The 16,098-nt window shown below is 34.4% G+C and overlaps 1 protein-coding gene across 6 annotated transcripts in view; it reads left to right on the top strand.

Moving 5' to 3' along the window:
• Positions 1-16,098, top strand: part of PLEKHA7 (pleckstrin homology domain containing A7) — a 131,688-nt gene that overhangs the window by 97,701 nt on the left and 17,889 nt on the right. For all 6 annotated transcript variants that reach the window (XM_026850380.1, XM_026850384.1, XM_026850379.1 and 3 more), the window contains 6 exons: positions 1,088-1,174; positions 3,477-3,530; positions 9,116-9,184; positions 9,345-9,425; positions 10,682-10,831; positions 12,596-12,697. In XM_026850380.1, the coding sequence (XP_026706181.1) occupies positions 1,088-1,174; positions 3,477-3,530; positions 9,116-9,184; positions 9,345-9,425; positions 10,682-10,831; positions 12,596-12,697 (543 nt within the window). The remainder of the gene's footprint in view (positions 1-1,087; positions 1,175-3,476; positions 3,531-9,115; positions 9,185-9,344; positions 9,426-10,681; positions 10,832-12,595; positions 12,698-16,098) is intronic.

Genomic DNA, 16,098 nt, shown 5'->3' with positions numbered 1-16,098 from the left:
TAATATTCTGTCAGAGGATGAAATAATCTGGTGATGTGCAGCACTGGAAATTAATATTTTTTTAAACTCCTGATTATATTGTACCAGACATTGGTTTCTCTATATGTAAGTTGAAGGAGCATTACATCCCTTCCAAAGGAATGTCCAGCAGCCTTTTCCCTTCCTGTGCAATGTAGGTACATAAATTTTACTCATGAAATAAAACTCTTTTTATGTCATACTGATTTTACCAATATAGGGAAATACAGTTTTCCTCCTCTGTAAAACTTTTCTGTGAAACTTCTGTAAAAGTTTCTGGAGGGAAATGCTCATGGTTTTATATGTCAGCACACAGCACCATTTTACATTCAAATGTATATGTCTACAGAAATCTGTGATAATCCCCCATCCCTGGAATGCTTTATTAAATTCCTTCCAGTTACACTTAAAAAAAGAAAAAAGAAGCAGCTGAACAAGACAGCACTTAGTGAAATTCAGACAAGAATAAAAATAAAATAAATTTAGGTTGCCTCGAAGAAAGAAGAAAGCCATAAAAGTTTGGCATTAAGAGAAAGGTGAAAGAATGGATGTGCAGTAGGTTTTCATATTATAAGCAGAAAGGGGCAGATCAAATATGATTATTTAAAACAACCCGGTATTAATGGAATCCATTGCCACAAGGTGTCACTCACGTCAGTGTTAGTGTTCCCTGGCTGAAAGAGGCCATTCACAGTTGTTACTGTCTGGAGTACAAGCTGCTCTCGGAGCGTGTAAGCCAACCAGCCTTTCTCTGGGAAACATTAGGTGGGGGGAACTTGATGAATATTTTTTTAAGATGCTGGAAGCCACTTTGCCTCTTCTGCCGAAGCATCTTGTGCTGCCAGAATCCGCTGATCTGCCCAGCATCACAAGTGCTAAACTTGCATTTGTTCATTCCTGAGTTTTACTTAATCATGAAAGGATCTGGCTGGCCCGTGAACGTTACCCTGATCTAAGCATGCCGTGAATCCAAATAGAAAATTTGTGGCAGAGGTGGATATCTTGCCTCAAGCACAACATACCTCTCACTTGAGACAACCCTTACAATTCTGGCTGTGGCTTCTTACAGAGCTCAACTCACATCGATCGACGCTCTATGCCTGCTATGGGCTACATGACGCATACTGTGAGTGCACCCAGTTTGCATGGCAAGTCGGTAAGTTGAGAGAGCAGTTACTTTTCTTTGGTGTCATCATAGTATTGTAGTTACGTTTTAAAATCCTGCTTATTCCACGGTAGTTGTATTTTTATTAGTTAAAACATAAATAACTTGAATGAGAACTTGATCTTAACCAGCTCCTAGTAAAACCTGTAGGAATTTTGCTGTTATCTGCAACATGAACACAGGTGAGCTGTCTGTTATTAGAGGATTCAGCTTTTATTATGTTTATTTGACCAAATGCAGAGTTAATGAAATAATTGCTTAATCATGTCAAGTAACTGCTTTCTGGGCACTGAGGTGAAAAATGTAATTACAGTTACTCTCCCTGAAGACTGCTAATTTCCTCTTTACAATGTGTCTAAATACCTGCAGCCTGAAGAGCTAACATTGCTTCTCATTCGATTAAGGAGACATCAGGCTAAGTTGGCTAGTATACGAAATTACACAATCGCACAATTACTGCAGCACTTGCCAACTAATTCCACCTATCAGGTCAGCTGCTGCGTGGCTCATCTGTGCCGTATGACATTTTGTGACTCTGCAAATGCTTCGTTAGTGGCATGCTTGAGTCTGTGCTTTCTTGCCCATTCTTTGGTATTCTACAATTCCCAGGTTGTTTGCGTTTTTTCTTTGCTACTGTATTTGCTATAAAAGATGAGCATTTTAAGTTACAGGGCACCGTGCATATGTTTCAAAGTTTTATGTATACTTCCTTTTTATACTATTTCTGAAAATGCTGCATCTTCAGAAATGTGGGTTAAAATATTAGATAAGTTCATTCTAAAGCAAAACCATTTTTGTGCTGCTTTCATGACTGGATTGGCTCCCTGTGCCACATGCTGCGTCACCTGCAAATTGAAATGCATCAGCCAGTTTGTACGTTCATCTGAGCTTGTAACTGTGTCAGTTCTGCAGGTGAATGGGGGTTCATAAAAGCTCAGGGGCACCTTGGATCATCAACAGTGCTCTTGATTGCACTGATGTATGAAACCTGTAAATGTGAGATCAAACTGAAATGTGGTTGCAGAGCTCTTTGGTTCATATTAGAGCCTCAAAAATGAAGCCACCTGGCAATAAAATGTGGTGACTCTTCTTGGAATTGGTGAAGGCTTTATATTGACCCAAAAGTAAAGGAATTTTTTGTAACTTGGAAAAGTTTAATTTCCTAACTTACCTCACCTACAGAACAATTGCACTAAGATGGGTGATAGTAAAAGGGATTACTCCAAAAATGGGCAGACTTTCTAGTTGAGTCCTCAGTCAGACTTACAAGCTGATCAGACAAGAATTGTAAGTGAACACCTCTAAAGAAATGCAAGTGTGATCTATTGATTTTATGGCATAAAGGTGTTTTTTTAACTACACATTCTCATTGGCTCAAAACTTGAGAAAAGATATAGTTGTGTTTTTCTTTTGTTCTGAAATTTAATGTACCCAGGATATAAAATCCTGTTCAAATAGTATTAAAAATTCTAGGAATTTGGGGGCATTTTGTCTGACTACAAAGCACATTTGCAACAGTTAAACTTTATTTTGTTCTGTATTGCAAATACCTCTTCTGAAAAAAAGGAGAAGTAACTTTGTTATGACTGCTGTGCATGCTTTTCATGAAGTGACTGTAATGAAGATGTTGCTAAGTGAATGTAACTATAAAATTAAGCTGATAGCAATTACAGGTGAGCCAATGAAAAATAAGGATCGGATTGAATGCTGTTACTTAAAAGACAAAATGGATTCTCTAATCATATAAGTGAGATCTTTTTCAGTATTTTATTCCCAAAACTTATTTCATACTTTCCCTGAATAAAGAAATTCATATCTTAAAATGTGTATGAAATGGGACCAAAAGTATTCTAATGATTTGTTATGGTTACATCTGTTATCTAGTTACATCTAACATTCAGTTAGGTACAAGTCTTTTCTTCTCCCAAAGAGACATATTTGCTAGAGGTCAACACTATAACTTTTTCAGTGAAGGGATAGTCAGTAGAAATTGGTCTTGCAAAAATAACTTCTGAAAACCTATTGTTTCAGTTACATGTCTCATGGAAAACTCACATCTCTGTGATTGGAGGGTGGGCACGAGGTACTAATATTCTTGGGAAATATTTTGCCCATTTTTCAGCTGTAAATAGCAATATGCTGGTGGAGCAAGTGTGCTTTTTTATGTACTTCCTACTCTGTTTTTCGTTTCTGGTTTCATCCATTTTCTTATATAACCAATCCAAGTATTCTGAAATTGTTTCAAACGTTCAAATACATTGCATTGCTTTTTTCCCTATGTACTTACCTGAAGGCGGATGACACTTATATCCAGTTGAAAAAGGATTTGGAGTATTTGGATCTAAAGGTAAGATTTTTTTTTTTTTTTTTTAAGGAGTCTACTTCCATTGTTTTTTTTGTTTTGTTTTTTTTTTTTTTTTAACCCAGTGGTCTTTCATATATCATCTTTGTACTTACAGGTTTTCAAATTCTGTTCAGAGATGGAAACTATGTCTTTTGCCATCACTGTTGTGCTTAGAATATTGAGTGTCTTTATAGTAGTGACTATACAATTAAAGTGCAAACTCAGAAAATGTAATTGCTTCAGCTTCTAGGAAGAACTTGTGTTACTGGTACTCCGGATGAATGATATTATGTGGGTTTAGTGAAATCAGAGAAAAAAAACTAATTCAAAATGTTTGCCTGCTGTAGTATTAGAACCAGTATTAAGTCAGCTCCTCAAAGTTAAAACAGGGTGTTCTTTTAATCCAGCTTTTTCCCTTTAAATCTTCTTGATCTGACTTTTTCCTTGTTTTTATCATATGCTGTATTTATAGTGTCTTGCTTTCTTCTGAAAATGTGGTGATTAATTAGCACCTATCATTTTTGTCATATTATTGGAGCTTAGAGATTTCCAATGCACCCATTCATCCATAGATATAATCTGCCTATGTGATATTTTTCTTTCAAAAAAAAAAAAAAAAATCTTATTAAGAGCAGGTTTTGAAGGAAAAAAAAAAAAACAAACAACCCACAACCAAAAAATATGATCATTCTGCTTAGCAAAGTGGTCTACCACTTTCTGTGGTGTATAGGATATCTCACCGTCTATAAAACTTATGGTGTGGAGTGAAATTTGACACCTTGTTATCCTTAGTGTTTGCATGTACATAGTTCTCACTGATGCCGTGGGGTGTTGAACCTATTAGTATGCATATTTCATTTTATCTTATGTTTTAATGGCTGAATATATAACCAAATATATCAATGGAAAATACTAATCATCCATATTACACTTATGTATAGTGTCATATATATATAAAGATAGAATATTTATCACATAATATATGTGGTATATATAGTTTAAATAATCAAATATGTAAATTGTTGCAATTATTAATACACAAATATAAAATTAGTTGGGCAAATGTCACTTTAGGCCTTTTGCTTGGTTTGTTCATGACTTTGCCAAATGTAACTGCATCCCAAGCCTTCAGCTGAATTTTATGACAAATTTCAATTTTAAAAGTCCTACAATTTGAGAAATTATTAATAAACAGAATGTTTTGTCCATTATAAACCAACCATTTTCACAGTTAAAAGTAGCCCCAGTTTAAGCCCCTGAAAATGTTTCATGCTTAGCAAAATTAAGATGTGTTTTTAACTTCGTAGTGGATTCCATCTGGATTGATTTGTTGCAATGTGGGACATGAAGAGCTATTTGGTCTTCCAGGAGCTCCCCTTGTGCCTTCCTGCAGCCTGTGTAGCACCTGATGAAAGCAACCAGAAAGAGAAATGTTTGGGGGCACCTGATCTTTCTGTGAAAAGAAACTTAATGTTAGCGTTAGTTCCCTTCTTGTGAAAATCTTGACAGTAAAAATGTCAAGTGTGTTTCCATAAGAATGATGTAATTTCTCAAAATGGGCATTTCTTAATAACCTTCCTTCAGTAGTGGTCTGGAAATGTAAAAATTCAGGTCAGATTGTTGAGAGATTAAAGAGACCATGGTGAAACTCGAGAAGGTGTCTTTGTACTGGTTAAATTTCTGCTTTGTCACTAAACGTAGAGATGCTTTGTTTTGGAGTGTGAGGAAAAATAGAATAGAGCGCTGGATGAACTAAGTAAATTACATATTGAGTTGCTAATGGTGCAATATGGCAAATTCACAGTTAATATACTTGGTACCTTTCATTTAAGACACTGATGACTTAGCTAGAAAGTCTGTTAATCCAGATCTCTCTCTTTACTTCATTGGGCTTTAAGATAGACCCACTCTAATTAAACAGTTTCATATAGGACCAAAGATTACAGAACTGGAGTTAAACTTTTTTCTTTTCACTAAATCCATTATTTCTGAAGATCTTTCTTCTTAGAGGTTTCAAAATACAGTTTTTCAACATGGAATAACGATCAAGCAATTAATAAAAATGGCATCATGCGTGCCATAGTACTAGAACTGATTACAGTAACTGGTTACACACCGTTTAGTAATTCATCATTACTGACATGTTTTGTCCCTCTCTTGCTCTTATCCTTTTATATGAGCCTATTTTTTATTATTTAAGAGTTTAAAAATATTACATAAGAAATAATTTTTATGTTAATACCAAGATTATATTGTTCAACATTACAGTGTATTGTCATAGCATAAGTATAAATTAAATAGAAAAGCTTTAGAGATATTAATCCATTTCAGTAGTTTTCCATGCGAGCTAGTTCTGACTTTAAAAAAAAAGTCTAAAGACTGTTTACTCACACTGTGAGGAAAAATTATTGATAATTTTGAACTTGCCAAATACCACACGTTGTGGAGGTTTCCTTTAACAATATTACCCTTAGATTATGAATTTTTTTTCCCACAAATTGTTCAAATGTATTCTTTTTTCACTCATGAAATAGAGGTATCTGGATCATGAAAGAAATAGTGTACGTGTACGCTATAGCATAACCATGCCTCTCTGGAAACAGGTTTCCACAGTTGTGTTTGCACAGTTTATTTTTTAATCTCTAAAGTAGGTAGACCCTGTATTAGAAAAGCAGACAGGAAGAGCAAAGAATATCTCAGTTTTCCCCACAAGCTTCTAAGATGACTTTGCAGATAAAGGGAAACACAAGTGATGAAGCCAGCTTCCCTTTTTGTGACTGTGAAATCAAGTTGTTGAAAGCTACAGGAGGAATGGACGGGCATTATATATGGCCAGAATACTTTGCTGACATTGCCAAACAGGTTATACAAAATACGGAGGAGGAAGTATAGGAAAGTTTGTGTCACTAGGTACGAATCGTGCAACCAGTTGAAGCAGGTCTGGGGCCCTCTGAGCGGTTCAGTAGTGGTCCTGCATTGTCCTCCTGCAGTCATACTGTAATATCTGAAGCTGTTTAGTTTCTGTTGCAGGTGAAAGAGGTTGCTAGTGTAAGCTTGTGCCACATAGATAACGAAGGAAAACAGTGAATAGCAGGTATTTGTTATGGGAGGAAGGGTAAGTGTGATTGAAATAACTTTTTTCACTGAGATTTTAACTAGGTTGCTCAAATTATCAGTATAGAGTTGTTGGTGCAAGCGTTACTACGTATTACGTGGCAGAAAATATCTTACTGGAATTCCCAACACTCTTGAAACTGCAGTTGGACAAGTCTGAGCAAAACCTGTTTTGTGTTGTGTATTTGTATGTATGTTTTGCAAAAGTAAAAAACTCTTAAGGTTGTATGAACAATCTACCCACAACATAACAAGATAGGTAGATATCTAGTTGTAGCTTCTGTAACGGCAGTTTATATAGACTGAAAACCTCAAGGATCAGTGTGATGTAAGAGCGTGGATTACTGCTGCTCATGGAGTTTTGCGTTGTAAGGTTTGGGGGTTTTAATTTTTACATCTGTAACAAGCTATTACTAAACTTTTGTTTGAAACAGATAGAAAATAATGGACCTCTGATCAACATGATATACAAAGTGCTAAAGAACTCAGCACAAGGGTTACTATCCAGTATACATGTAAGACTGCTTGCATCTGATATGCACTCATCCCATTGCTTTTTAAAATAGCAGTCAGTGTTTACGTATTCTGGCTTTTACAGGTGTCTTATGGTAAACAGTAAAGCTTTCTGCAAGACTGGTTTTTTTCTTTCCTTTTTTTTTTCCTTTCCATCTTCCACCCCTCCACCCCTCCATTTTGGAGTCTGTATGTGAAATTATGGCTGAACTCAGTGTTTGGTTTCATTTTATCATGTTTTGAAAATGATTGTGTCAAGTAGTGATTCCTATGTGTAATTTTGGAAAGTGAAAGCATGCTAAATCTTCATTATGTTCTCATATTCACTGCTTGATAATTAACAAATTCTTTACAGTTCTGATTATGTAATTTAAAATATCCTCAAAATGTGTAGACTCTGTTTTTTATGTTAATTGCACTGCTTTGAAAAAGGTTTTTGCATTCTCTTAGATTGCAGGTAATTAAATATGCAAAATTATTACTTTGACATGCTAGTATTTATGCTTATATTTAATTATTAGTTGTTATTAAGTAATCCAATTAATACTTTTGAAAGAAAGGATTTTTCTTATATAAAACACACCTTTGTTGAAAATATCCAAAAATCGAAAGTTTTGAGAGTCAGTAAACGCTTTTGATTTTAGTGGTGGGGAACATTTCATCACATGAAAACACATGATAAGTCTTTGAATGGAGTCTGCCGTTGGAGAAGATGGTAAACCTAAATGATGACCATATTCTACTGTCTTAAAACTACTTTGTTATTTGAAAATATTATGTATAGATGGCTAACTTCATGTAGCATGTTAGATGAGAAACTGAGATTGTATAAAAAATTTATCTACACTTACAGTAAAATTTAATTACTTTAAGAGAGCTGGCATGATCCTGTTTGTTAATTAAGTAAACTATGTAGCCTCAAGTCTGGAGATTGCCAGTCAGTAACAAAGCAAACTACCCCTTCTACCCCACTAAAAAAGCCAACAACTTCTGCTTTTACATTAAAACTGCTGCTCTTATATTATTAAATACAATATTTAGGTGCATTTTTATTCATTAATTCTCATCTTTATATGAATGGAAATATACTGAGTACTATACTTATAAACACCAGGTGTTTCTTTGGTAAGAGAGTATTTGCTTTAATGAATCCTTTAAAAGTGTTTTAATTTAGTAATACTGTCATTAGATTTTAAAGCTTTTAAAAACTCTATGATTAATCTCGTTTATTCACAAAAAGGGTCCCATGTAGACAGTGGAAATAATAAACTTTTCTGCAGAAATAGACATCCCTTCATTTTAAGATTGTTGTTAAGGTTGGAAGTATAAAATAGTATAGTTTCTGTACTGATTTAAAAACTGTGTTACATGAGAAGATAATCTTCTCACCAGAAATTGAATATGAAACCAGTGTTTTATGGAATGAGAGATTTGGTATACTATAAACATGTCAAAATAATTAAGTACTTTTAATTCCATTATAGCACTTTTATAGCAGTCTAATAAATTTCACCCTATACTATGGAAGACACTATCCTTTGTAAAATGAAATAGTTGCAAAAAAGTTGTATTTTCAGTCATTAATTAATGCTGCTATTCTTGCAGCCAGACATTTAAAGGAACTTCCAAGTCTTTGGCTTCAAGAAAGCCATTAAAGCTGAACTGTTAAAACTGCTAGGTTCTGCAGGAACAGAACTTTTGTAACCATAGACAGGTGGGATTATACTCTTTTGTACAGAATTTTAAGCTACTGTAAAAGTTATTAAATAGCCTCATAAGCCTACTAATCCTTTCTGATAACATTTTTATAAAACTGAAGTCATATTTAGAAAGACTTGTATCCAAAATTTTACTCATCGTTGTTAATAAACGTGAATATTTAACAAAACTTTTCAGTGTTGAAGCATAATTACGTTTTAGTTTGCAACAAATTTCTCAGATGTTAAACTTGTTCCTCTTAGGTGACAGGACGTGACACGTTAAAAGAACGAAGTACAAAACCTGTCAAGATTGCAGAAAGTGATACTGATGTAAGTATCAAATACCACTTCAGAACCTCTTACATTATTCCATTCATGTTGTACTGTTATGTGTTCATATTTTTATGCTCTTTAGGGCAAAATATTGCGAGTGGAGACTTTTCTGCTTGGTTTTTAAAATCTAACATTATTTATATGATTTCATTTTCAGGTCAAGCTAAGCATTTTCTGTGAGCAGGACAGAATTCTGCAGGATTTGGAGGACAAAATAAGAGCCCTTAAGGAAAATAAAGTTAGTAAATTAAAAAGAGTTTTATGAAATAAATAACTTTAATCATAAAATATGGTATTGCAAACAAAAAAAAATTACAGGATGCTGCTTGCATTGTTGTCTTTGGACATGTGTATAAACTTACATAAGGAAAAGAAATTTTTTTTATGTTAGGTTTGAGTACCCACTTTTAGAAAACATGTTTTTAAAAATGAATGTTTTAAAGCCATATACATTTAATTTTCTGGCATTTATTACCAATTGGGGTACATACACTTTCTCTGTAGTTTTCTTTATGTCTTAATACGTATATGTTGGGAGACTGAGTCATGTTTCATTTGCAGTTATGCTCACTTGCACAAAAAATGTTTGCGTAAGTAGCAGTGTGCTACCATGTTGAGCTCACTCTGTGACTTGCGAGGTGTTTTGTTGTTTTGTTTGTTAAAGAAAAATGAGTGAGAGAAGGGAGAGCTTTTCAAATTAGTAATGATTTCAGAAATGTAAGCTGGTTTATATATAGTACTGTGAACTTAGTTCTGAGGGTTATGACTAAAGTGCTGAAATATTTTCTGTGACAAGTTTGTAGTTGGAACCCCCCCTCCTTTCTGCTGTGCCCATTCAAGTCAGAGTTCAAATAGTAACCAGTAACAAAATGGTTGGCCTTTCCTAGTCTTTCCTTCCTGTATGTATCTTTATCTGCTTCACTGCCTATGAGCTATAGCTGTCAACTAATTGAGGTGGTGCAGAAAAAAATCTGTTTTAAAATGAAAGTACTGTCCAGGTGGATTCTTCAGAAGAGCTACTGTGCAAAAATGACCCTGTGTTACTTAGCCTTATGGAATGAATTGGGCTTGCTTCATGTTTTAGACAGTATTTTAATTCCTCACATGGCTAATTCAACTATATCAGTGAACAAGAACCTATCCTTAATGCTGTGCTGTGGTAGGGCTGTCACAGTTCTGCACTGCTTAAGGGAATTTTTCTGAAAGTGTAAATTACAGGTTTTTACAGACTATAAATAGAAAAATTCCCTTCTCAGTGCTTTGTGTTTTCCACATTTGGTTACCTAATGGAAAGATTAAATGGAAAATATCAGATAATTTTGGTTATCATAGTTAATTAAGGCTCTTGCACTCTTTCATTTACATCTTAGTCTCCACAACAGGAGGCCAATCCTAACCTCTAGTGGCTTTGGAAAACAACTTCTATATTACTGCAGGTAGATCTGTAAAATTCCATGTAAATGTTGTAGTTTACTGCCATCTTCTTCTTTTTAGGACCAGCTGGAGTCTGTTTTAGAGGTTTTACACAGGCAGATGGAGCAATACAAAGACCAACCACAACATGTAGAAAAAATTTCTTATCAGCAGAGACTTTTGCAAGAGGATCTCATACATATTCGGGCTGAAATATCCAAAGTTTCAACAGTACGTGGTTTTGGTTGTTTCAAGAAAACCATAATTAAAACACCAGTTAAGAGTAAAACGGTATTGTTCATTAGATAGGGGAGTTAAGTCTTGTTCTGAACTGATTTGGTTAAGGTACAGGATACTAAGCCAGAACAAAAAAATGTAAACCGATCTCTCCATCTTTCCTATTCAATGCTTCCTTCCCACCTCCTCCCAAACAAAAGCTAAACCCCCTTTTTTATACCTTTTTCCATTTATATATGGGGCTTAAATTGCAAATCTTTCAGCTAATGCTTTGAAAATAGAAATGTGCTTCCATGGTATTTTTCCAGGGAAAAAGGAATTGAGAAAATCTGTTGATATTTAGTCAAAATTTACGGTTGCTATTATGACTTAATAAAATTCAAATGCAATTTCATGTTACATTTTTATTGATAAAATATTTCTAACAGTTGGCTATGAAACAGAGTATATTGAACCTGGGTGTTGTGGACTCACTATATTATTCCTACTTCTTAATGAATATGGGACTAGCTCTTCATAAGATTTTTTCTAGAATCGCATGAACACTTTTCCTAAACTAGGAGCTGATCATTAAAATACCAATGTTATTTAAATGTATATATGTAGTATCTTGTGCCTGTAGAAAATGTATGACTTCCACAGACAGCATTTAAACTTTAATTGGGGGTGTAAATAGCAAGTAATTGTAAGAATGGCTGTACTGGTCCAGTTCCAGGCTCCTTCTAGCCCAGGTTTCTGGCATCAGAAGTGGGCATAAGCCTGTTTTCTGCTTGGAGAATTCTTGAGATTGTTGGGGTTTTTTTTCTATCTAGTAATTCTCAGTAGATCTCATTTCCAAGAACCTATTCAGTCCACTCTTAAATTGTGTGAACCGTTTGCATCCAAAACATCATTTGTAAAGGTATTGCACAGACCTTTTTCCCACTGCATGGACAGCCACTTACTTTTATTTGTTTTGAGCATGACTTGTACATGTTTCGTGGATAGACCCTTACTCTTGTGTGAGAAAGGATGGGGAACAGTCAGTCATTATCTACTCTCTCCATGCCACTCGTGGTTTCAGAGACCTCCATTATTTCTTCCCCTCAACTCCCAAGTGATCTCTGTTCTCTACTTCAGAGAAAATGCCTGTTCCACCATTCCTTACGTAAAAATGCTCAAACAACTTGATTTTTCTTAGTTCTGAGTCAGAAGGCAGACTGTGATGCCATGGATGCTAGAAATAATCTAAGTCAAGTAAGGGTGACTGGATGGCCTTATTTTCCAGGTGTCTGCTTGTTTGTTCACTTCTAATACCATTACAGCACAGCCTGTAGATCTTTTAAAGGATAACCTGCTTTGTGTTTTAAAGCAAAAGTTCTGGTTCAGGTGACTGGATTTTAATTATAAACTTGTTTTAAGTAGAGAAGTAAAGTAAAAGGAAATGGAACTGGAATAGACTTGATTCCTTCATAGCATATTAGTCATAGTTCAGATTCTATCACATGCCAGTTTTATACTTAAATGGTTTTGTGTGAGGGAGCTGGCCAGAATTTTTTTAACTAGGAATTCCTGACTTGATCTTACAAGCTATTATAAAGCATTTTGAAGTTTATCATCAACTCTAAGCAAAAATGTAGACTACAAAATGGATTCTTTGCTTCTTTTCCTAATAGAACACCTCCATCTTAAAACCACTTCGGTGCTCAATTAGGGAATGGATAGAGTGATTTCAAAGTTTATTGTAATGTTGAATTAGCGTGTTCCCTCTGATAACAGGAAATGGAAAATGCCTGGAATGAATATCTGAAATTAGAAAAGGATGTGAGCCAGCTGAAAAAAGCCTTACAGGAACAGATGAATAGTTCATTGGTATCTCAGGTGAGTCCATTTCCAGACACTGCTTTACTTATGAGATGATTTTATCTGAACTTGAAACAATCATCTCATAAGAGAAATTCTCTGCAATTTTTGCACTGTATTCAACTGTCACATAGTTTGGTTTGCAAAGTTCAGGCCTTGTAACAGTATTGCTGTGCAGTAACTAGTTATATTGCAGCATGTGTAAAAGTTTCTCCTAAATTGTCTATGCAAATTCGTCATTATTTTATTATGTTTTTATTACATGCTGACATCTTGACACTGATAACGTATTTAATTTATAAGACTATGCAGGACTTCTTAGTCTTCCATTTATTTGATCTGACATTGTTGCTTCTTTATCCATTTTTAAGAACATCAGTCACTAGCTTGTTATTGTCATTACTTGTTCTTTGTCGTGTTCTTCTATTTATGGAAGATTTATCTCTGTAGATTGTTTTGTGAAGCAGAGTAAATGTTTAACAGGCATCAGTAATTGAAAGGCATCTTGGTTTTAAATCAGTTATTCAGTTTTGAATCTTACAAAGATTTGTTTGAAGCTAAATTATTCTGTTTGCTGAACTGGATGTGGCATACCGGATTATTTCTACTTACAACTGGTGATTTTATTCTTAGAGCAAGGAATACAGCTGTGTTTAAGCCGAACACATTTATTTAAAATACAAAATGCAAGGAACAAGGCTAACATATGGATTTTGCTCAGACCTTAGCATACTTTTCCAAATATCCTGGACCAAAAGAGCTCACCAAATTTATCATTTGCAATGAATATCTGATCAGATATGAATTGAAGTCTGACTTATTTTCACTATTAATGTATAAGTGTTTTGTATCAAAGCAAGAGTTGTAAAACTTCTTTAGATTGCATCTTCAAAGTCTATTTTAGTTTACTTTTAATTTTGGGAGGTGGAGGAGAGTGATTCAGTTTCTAGAGCCAGAATATTATGTAATTGAGTTCAGCTATAGAATACCCACCTCCTAAAATACCCCTAGGACTTCTGAATAAAATCATCCCTGTATGAAGTTATTTTGTTTAACAAAGAGAAATTATAGGTTTAAATAAAATATACTTTAAGTACTTTAACAAAGAATTGTCAGTTGTGCATTGAGTAAAATACTGGATGTATGGCATGTGATTCAACACATATAGAAGGGAATGCAGTTTGTACAGAAAAAATGTTAACTCGGTTTTATCATCTCATATCACATACATAATTATAAAAAATGCACATGCATGCACACACACACATGCATGCTATGTCTTTTGTGTGTGTATATTTACATATATATGTGTATATATATGTATGCATAGGTAAGCTTGGCTAAGACTTTAAAAAATGTTTCTGAATACCTATTTCAGGGATGCTAAGGGGACCTGATCTTTTCAGAAAGTACTGAATATTCTTAAAACTCACTTGAAGTATCCATACTAGTTAAGAGGGGTTTTTTTGATGTCTGCCCAAGGGTATGTAGATTCAAGACTGTTTATCTAGTATTTTCCAGTAGCACTAAATTAATACATGCTGTATTTTAAAAGATGCAGTTTTCATGGAATATTATTAAAAATTCAGTAAATTTGCAGGCTTCAGTTGCTGTATGAAGCAGCTACTGTTATTTCTATATGGCACTAGTTAAGAGGTTCAAACCTAAATGTTTCAAGCAGCTTGGTCAGAGTAAATCTTGCTCTTAAGAGTGTGTACCTTCATTGTCTTTTGCTTAAGGGTTGGAGAGATCTGGGCATGCTGAAATTAACTGAGATGTGGTATTTTATCAGTGATAACTTTTTAGTTGGTGTTTCTCCTGGTTTTATAAATCATTCTAAATTATGTTGCTGTGTGAAGGAAGTTAGAGAAATCGATTTATCTCTGCAAGTTACCTTTTCGTGCTTGCCCATAAAATATATTTATACCCTTTCGTAAACAGCAATCTTGGCATTCATAATTTAAAAATAAATTCATCTGTTTATCTTTTAGATCTATTCCATTTTTGATCTAACAAATTCTCTTCACATCAATATTTAAGTAATGGGAAGAAATAATATTAAAAGATCTCCTGACTTTTTGTACATTACTTATCGAGCAATTTCTCAGTGGTTTTAGAAGCAGGATTTTTTTGTACATGTGGGGTTTTTTTAACCAGTTCTGAGGCTTGATTATGGTAAATCCATCATTTGGTTCCTTGTAGTGTGATTAATCTCAGAAAAATGAAATGAAATGTGCAAATTTATAGTTTGTATCCTGACAGTCTTTCAAGATACATCCCATCTATCGAGTGAATTTGCTACGGGCAAATAACATTCTCCATCATTTAAATGTTTGTGTTCTTGGCACCCTGTTTGCTGATCTGTAACCTGGCTGAACATATTTTCTGATCTAAGACAGAAAGTGGAAAGCAATTTATATGCCTTCCTTAGCTCTATGAGGTGTAAAAGCTTTTACTGAAGTTTTTCTCTTTCAGGCTTATAGGATTAATTAACAGTTATTTTGTAGCTTATGGCAAGTGATGGGATTCTAGAGTTCTTGAGCAATTTGTAAGCAATTCTTAACTAAAGTGTTTCACTGCCTTCTGCTTTCTTTAATAAGAAAGTTTTCCTCTTGATTTTACTAAGTTTATTTGTAATGACAATTTCCAAGGACAGAATTACCAGGCTTTGATTTAGCAGATGAGAATAGCTATTTATGACAATTGCGTTGAACATCTGACTGAAGTCGTGGCTTCAGTAGCCAAGGCCTCTGGCTGCAAGATTCAGTAGAAGGTGGAGTTCACAGTGTAGACAAAGCTTCCCTTTCTTTCCTCCTGGAAAGCCTCTGCAAAGCACATAGGATGCAAGATGAGACCAAATCCTGGAACAGCAGCAATATATTGTTTTAGCCTATAATTCTTCATGTCTAGTAGGCCTAACCACCCAAATATAAGCAGAAATTAAATTTGTCAGCCCTTCTGAGTTAGCTTGGGGTTTATATTTCATCTATTAAAAGCCATTAGGAAGTTCATGGCAGTATTTGGGGAGGCAATACTAATTTTTTGCTTTTTTAATATTGGATTTTTCCCCTAAATGTATTAAGATGAGTTTTGCGTGGTTGAAGTTGCAGTCTTAAGTGTGTTAGTATAGGATTTAAGAACAAAGTTCAAATGAAAAAGGTTCTGTAAGCTCACTTTATGTAGAACATTAAACTAGGTTTTTGTAGCTTGAATAATATTGTAGACAAAAAAGTAGAGGTGTGTCTTTCCCCCAGTCTTCTATAGGAAGTCTTCCAAGACTCAGAAAATGCTCTAATAAATTTTATATGGGCAAGATATGTTGGTTTGGGGGTTTGTTTGTTTGTTTTTAAATTTTAAAATAATTATTTAAATAATGTCTAGACTCCTAGGTTTTCATGTAAGTTCTGAAATGTTAGTTT

The sequence above is a fragment of the Athene cunicularia genome, assembly GCF_003259725.1.
Source record: "Athene cunicularia isolate RWA chromosome 5 unlocalized genomic scaffold, athCun1 chr5_part2, whole genome shotgun sequence".
NCBI lineage: Eukaryota > Metazoa > Chordata > Aves > Strigiformes > Strigidae > Athene > Athene cunicularia.
This window is presented reverse-complemented; position numbering and strand designations above follow the sequence as displayed.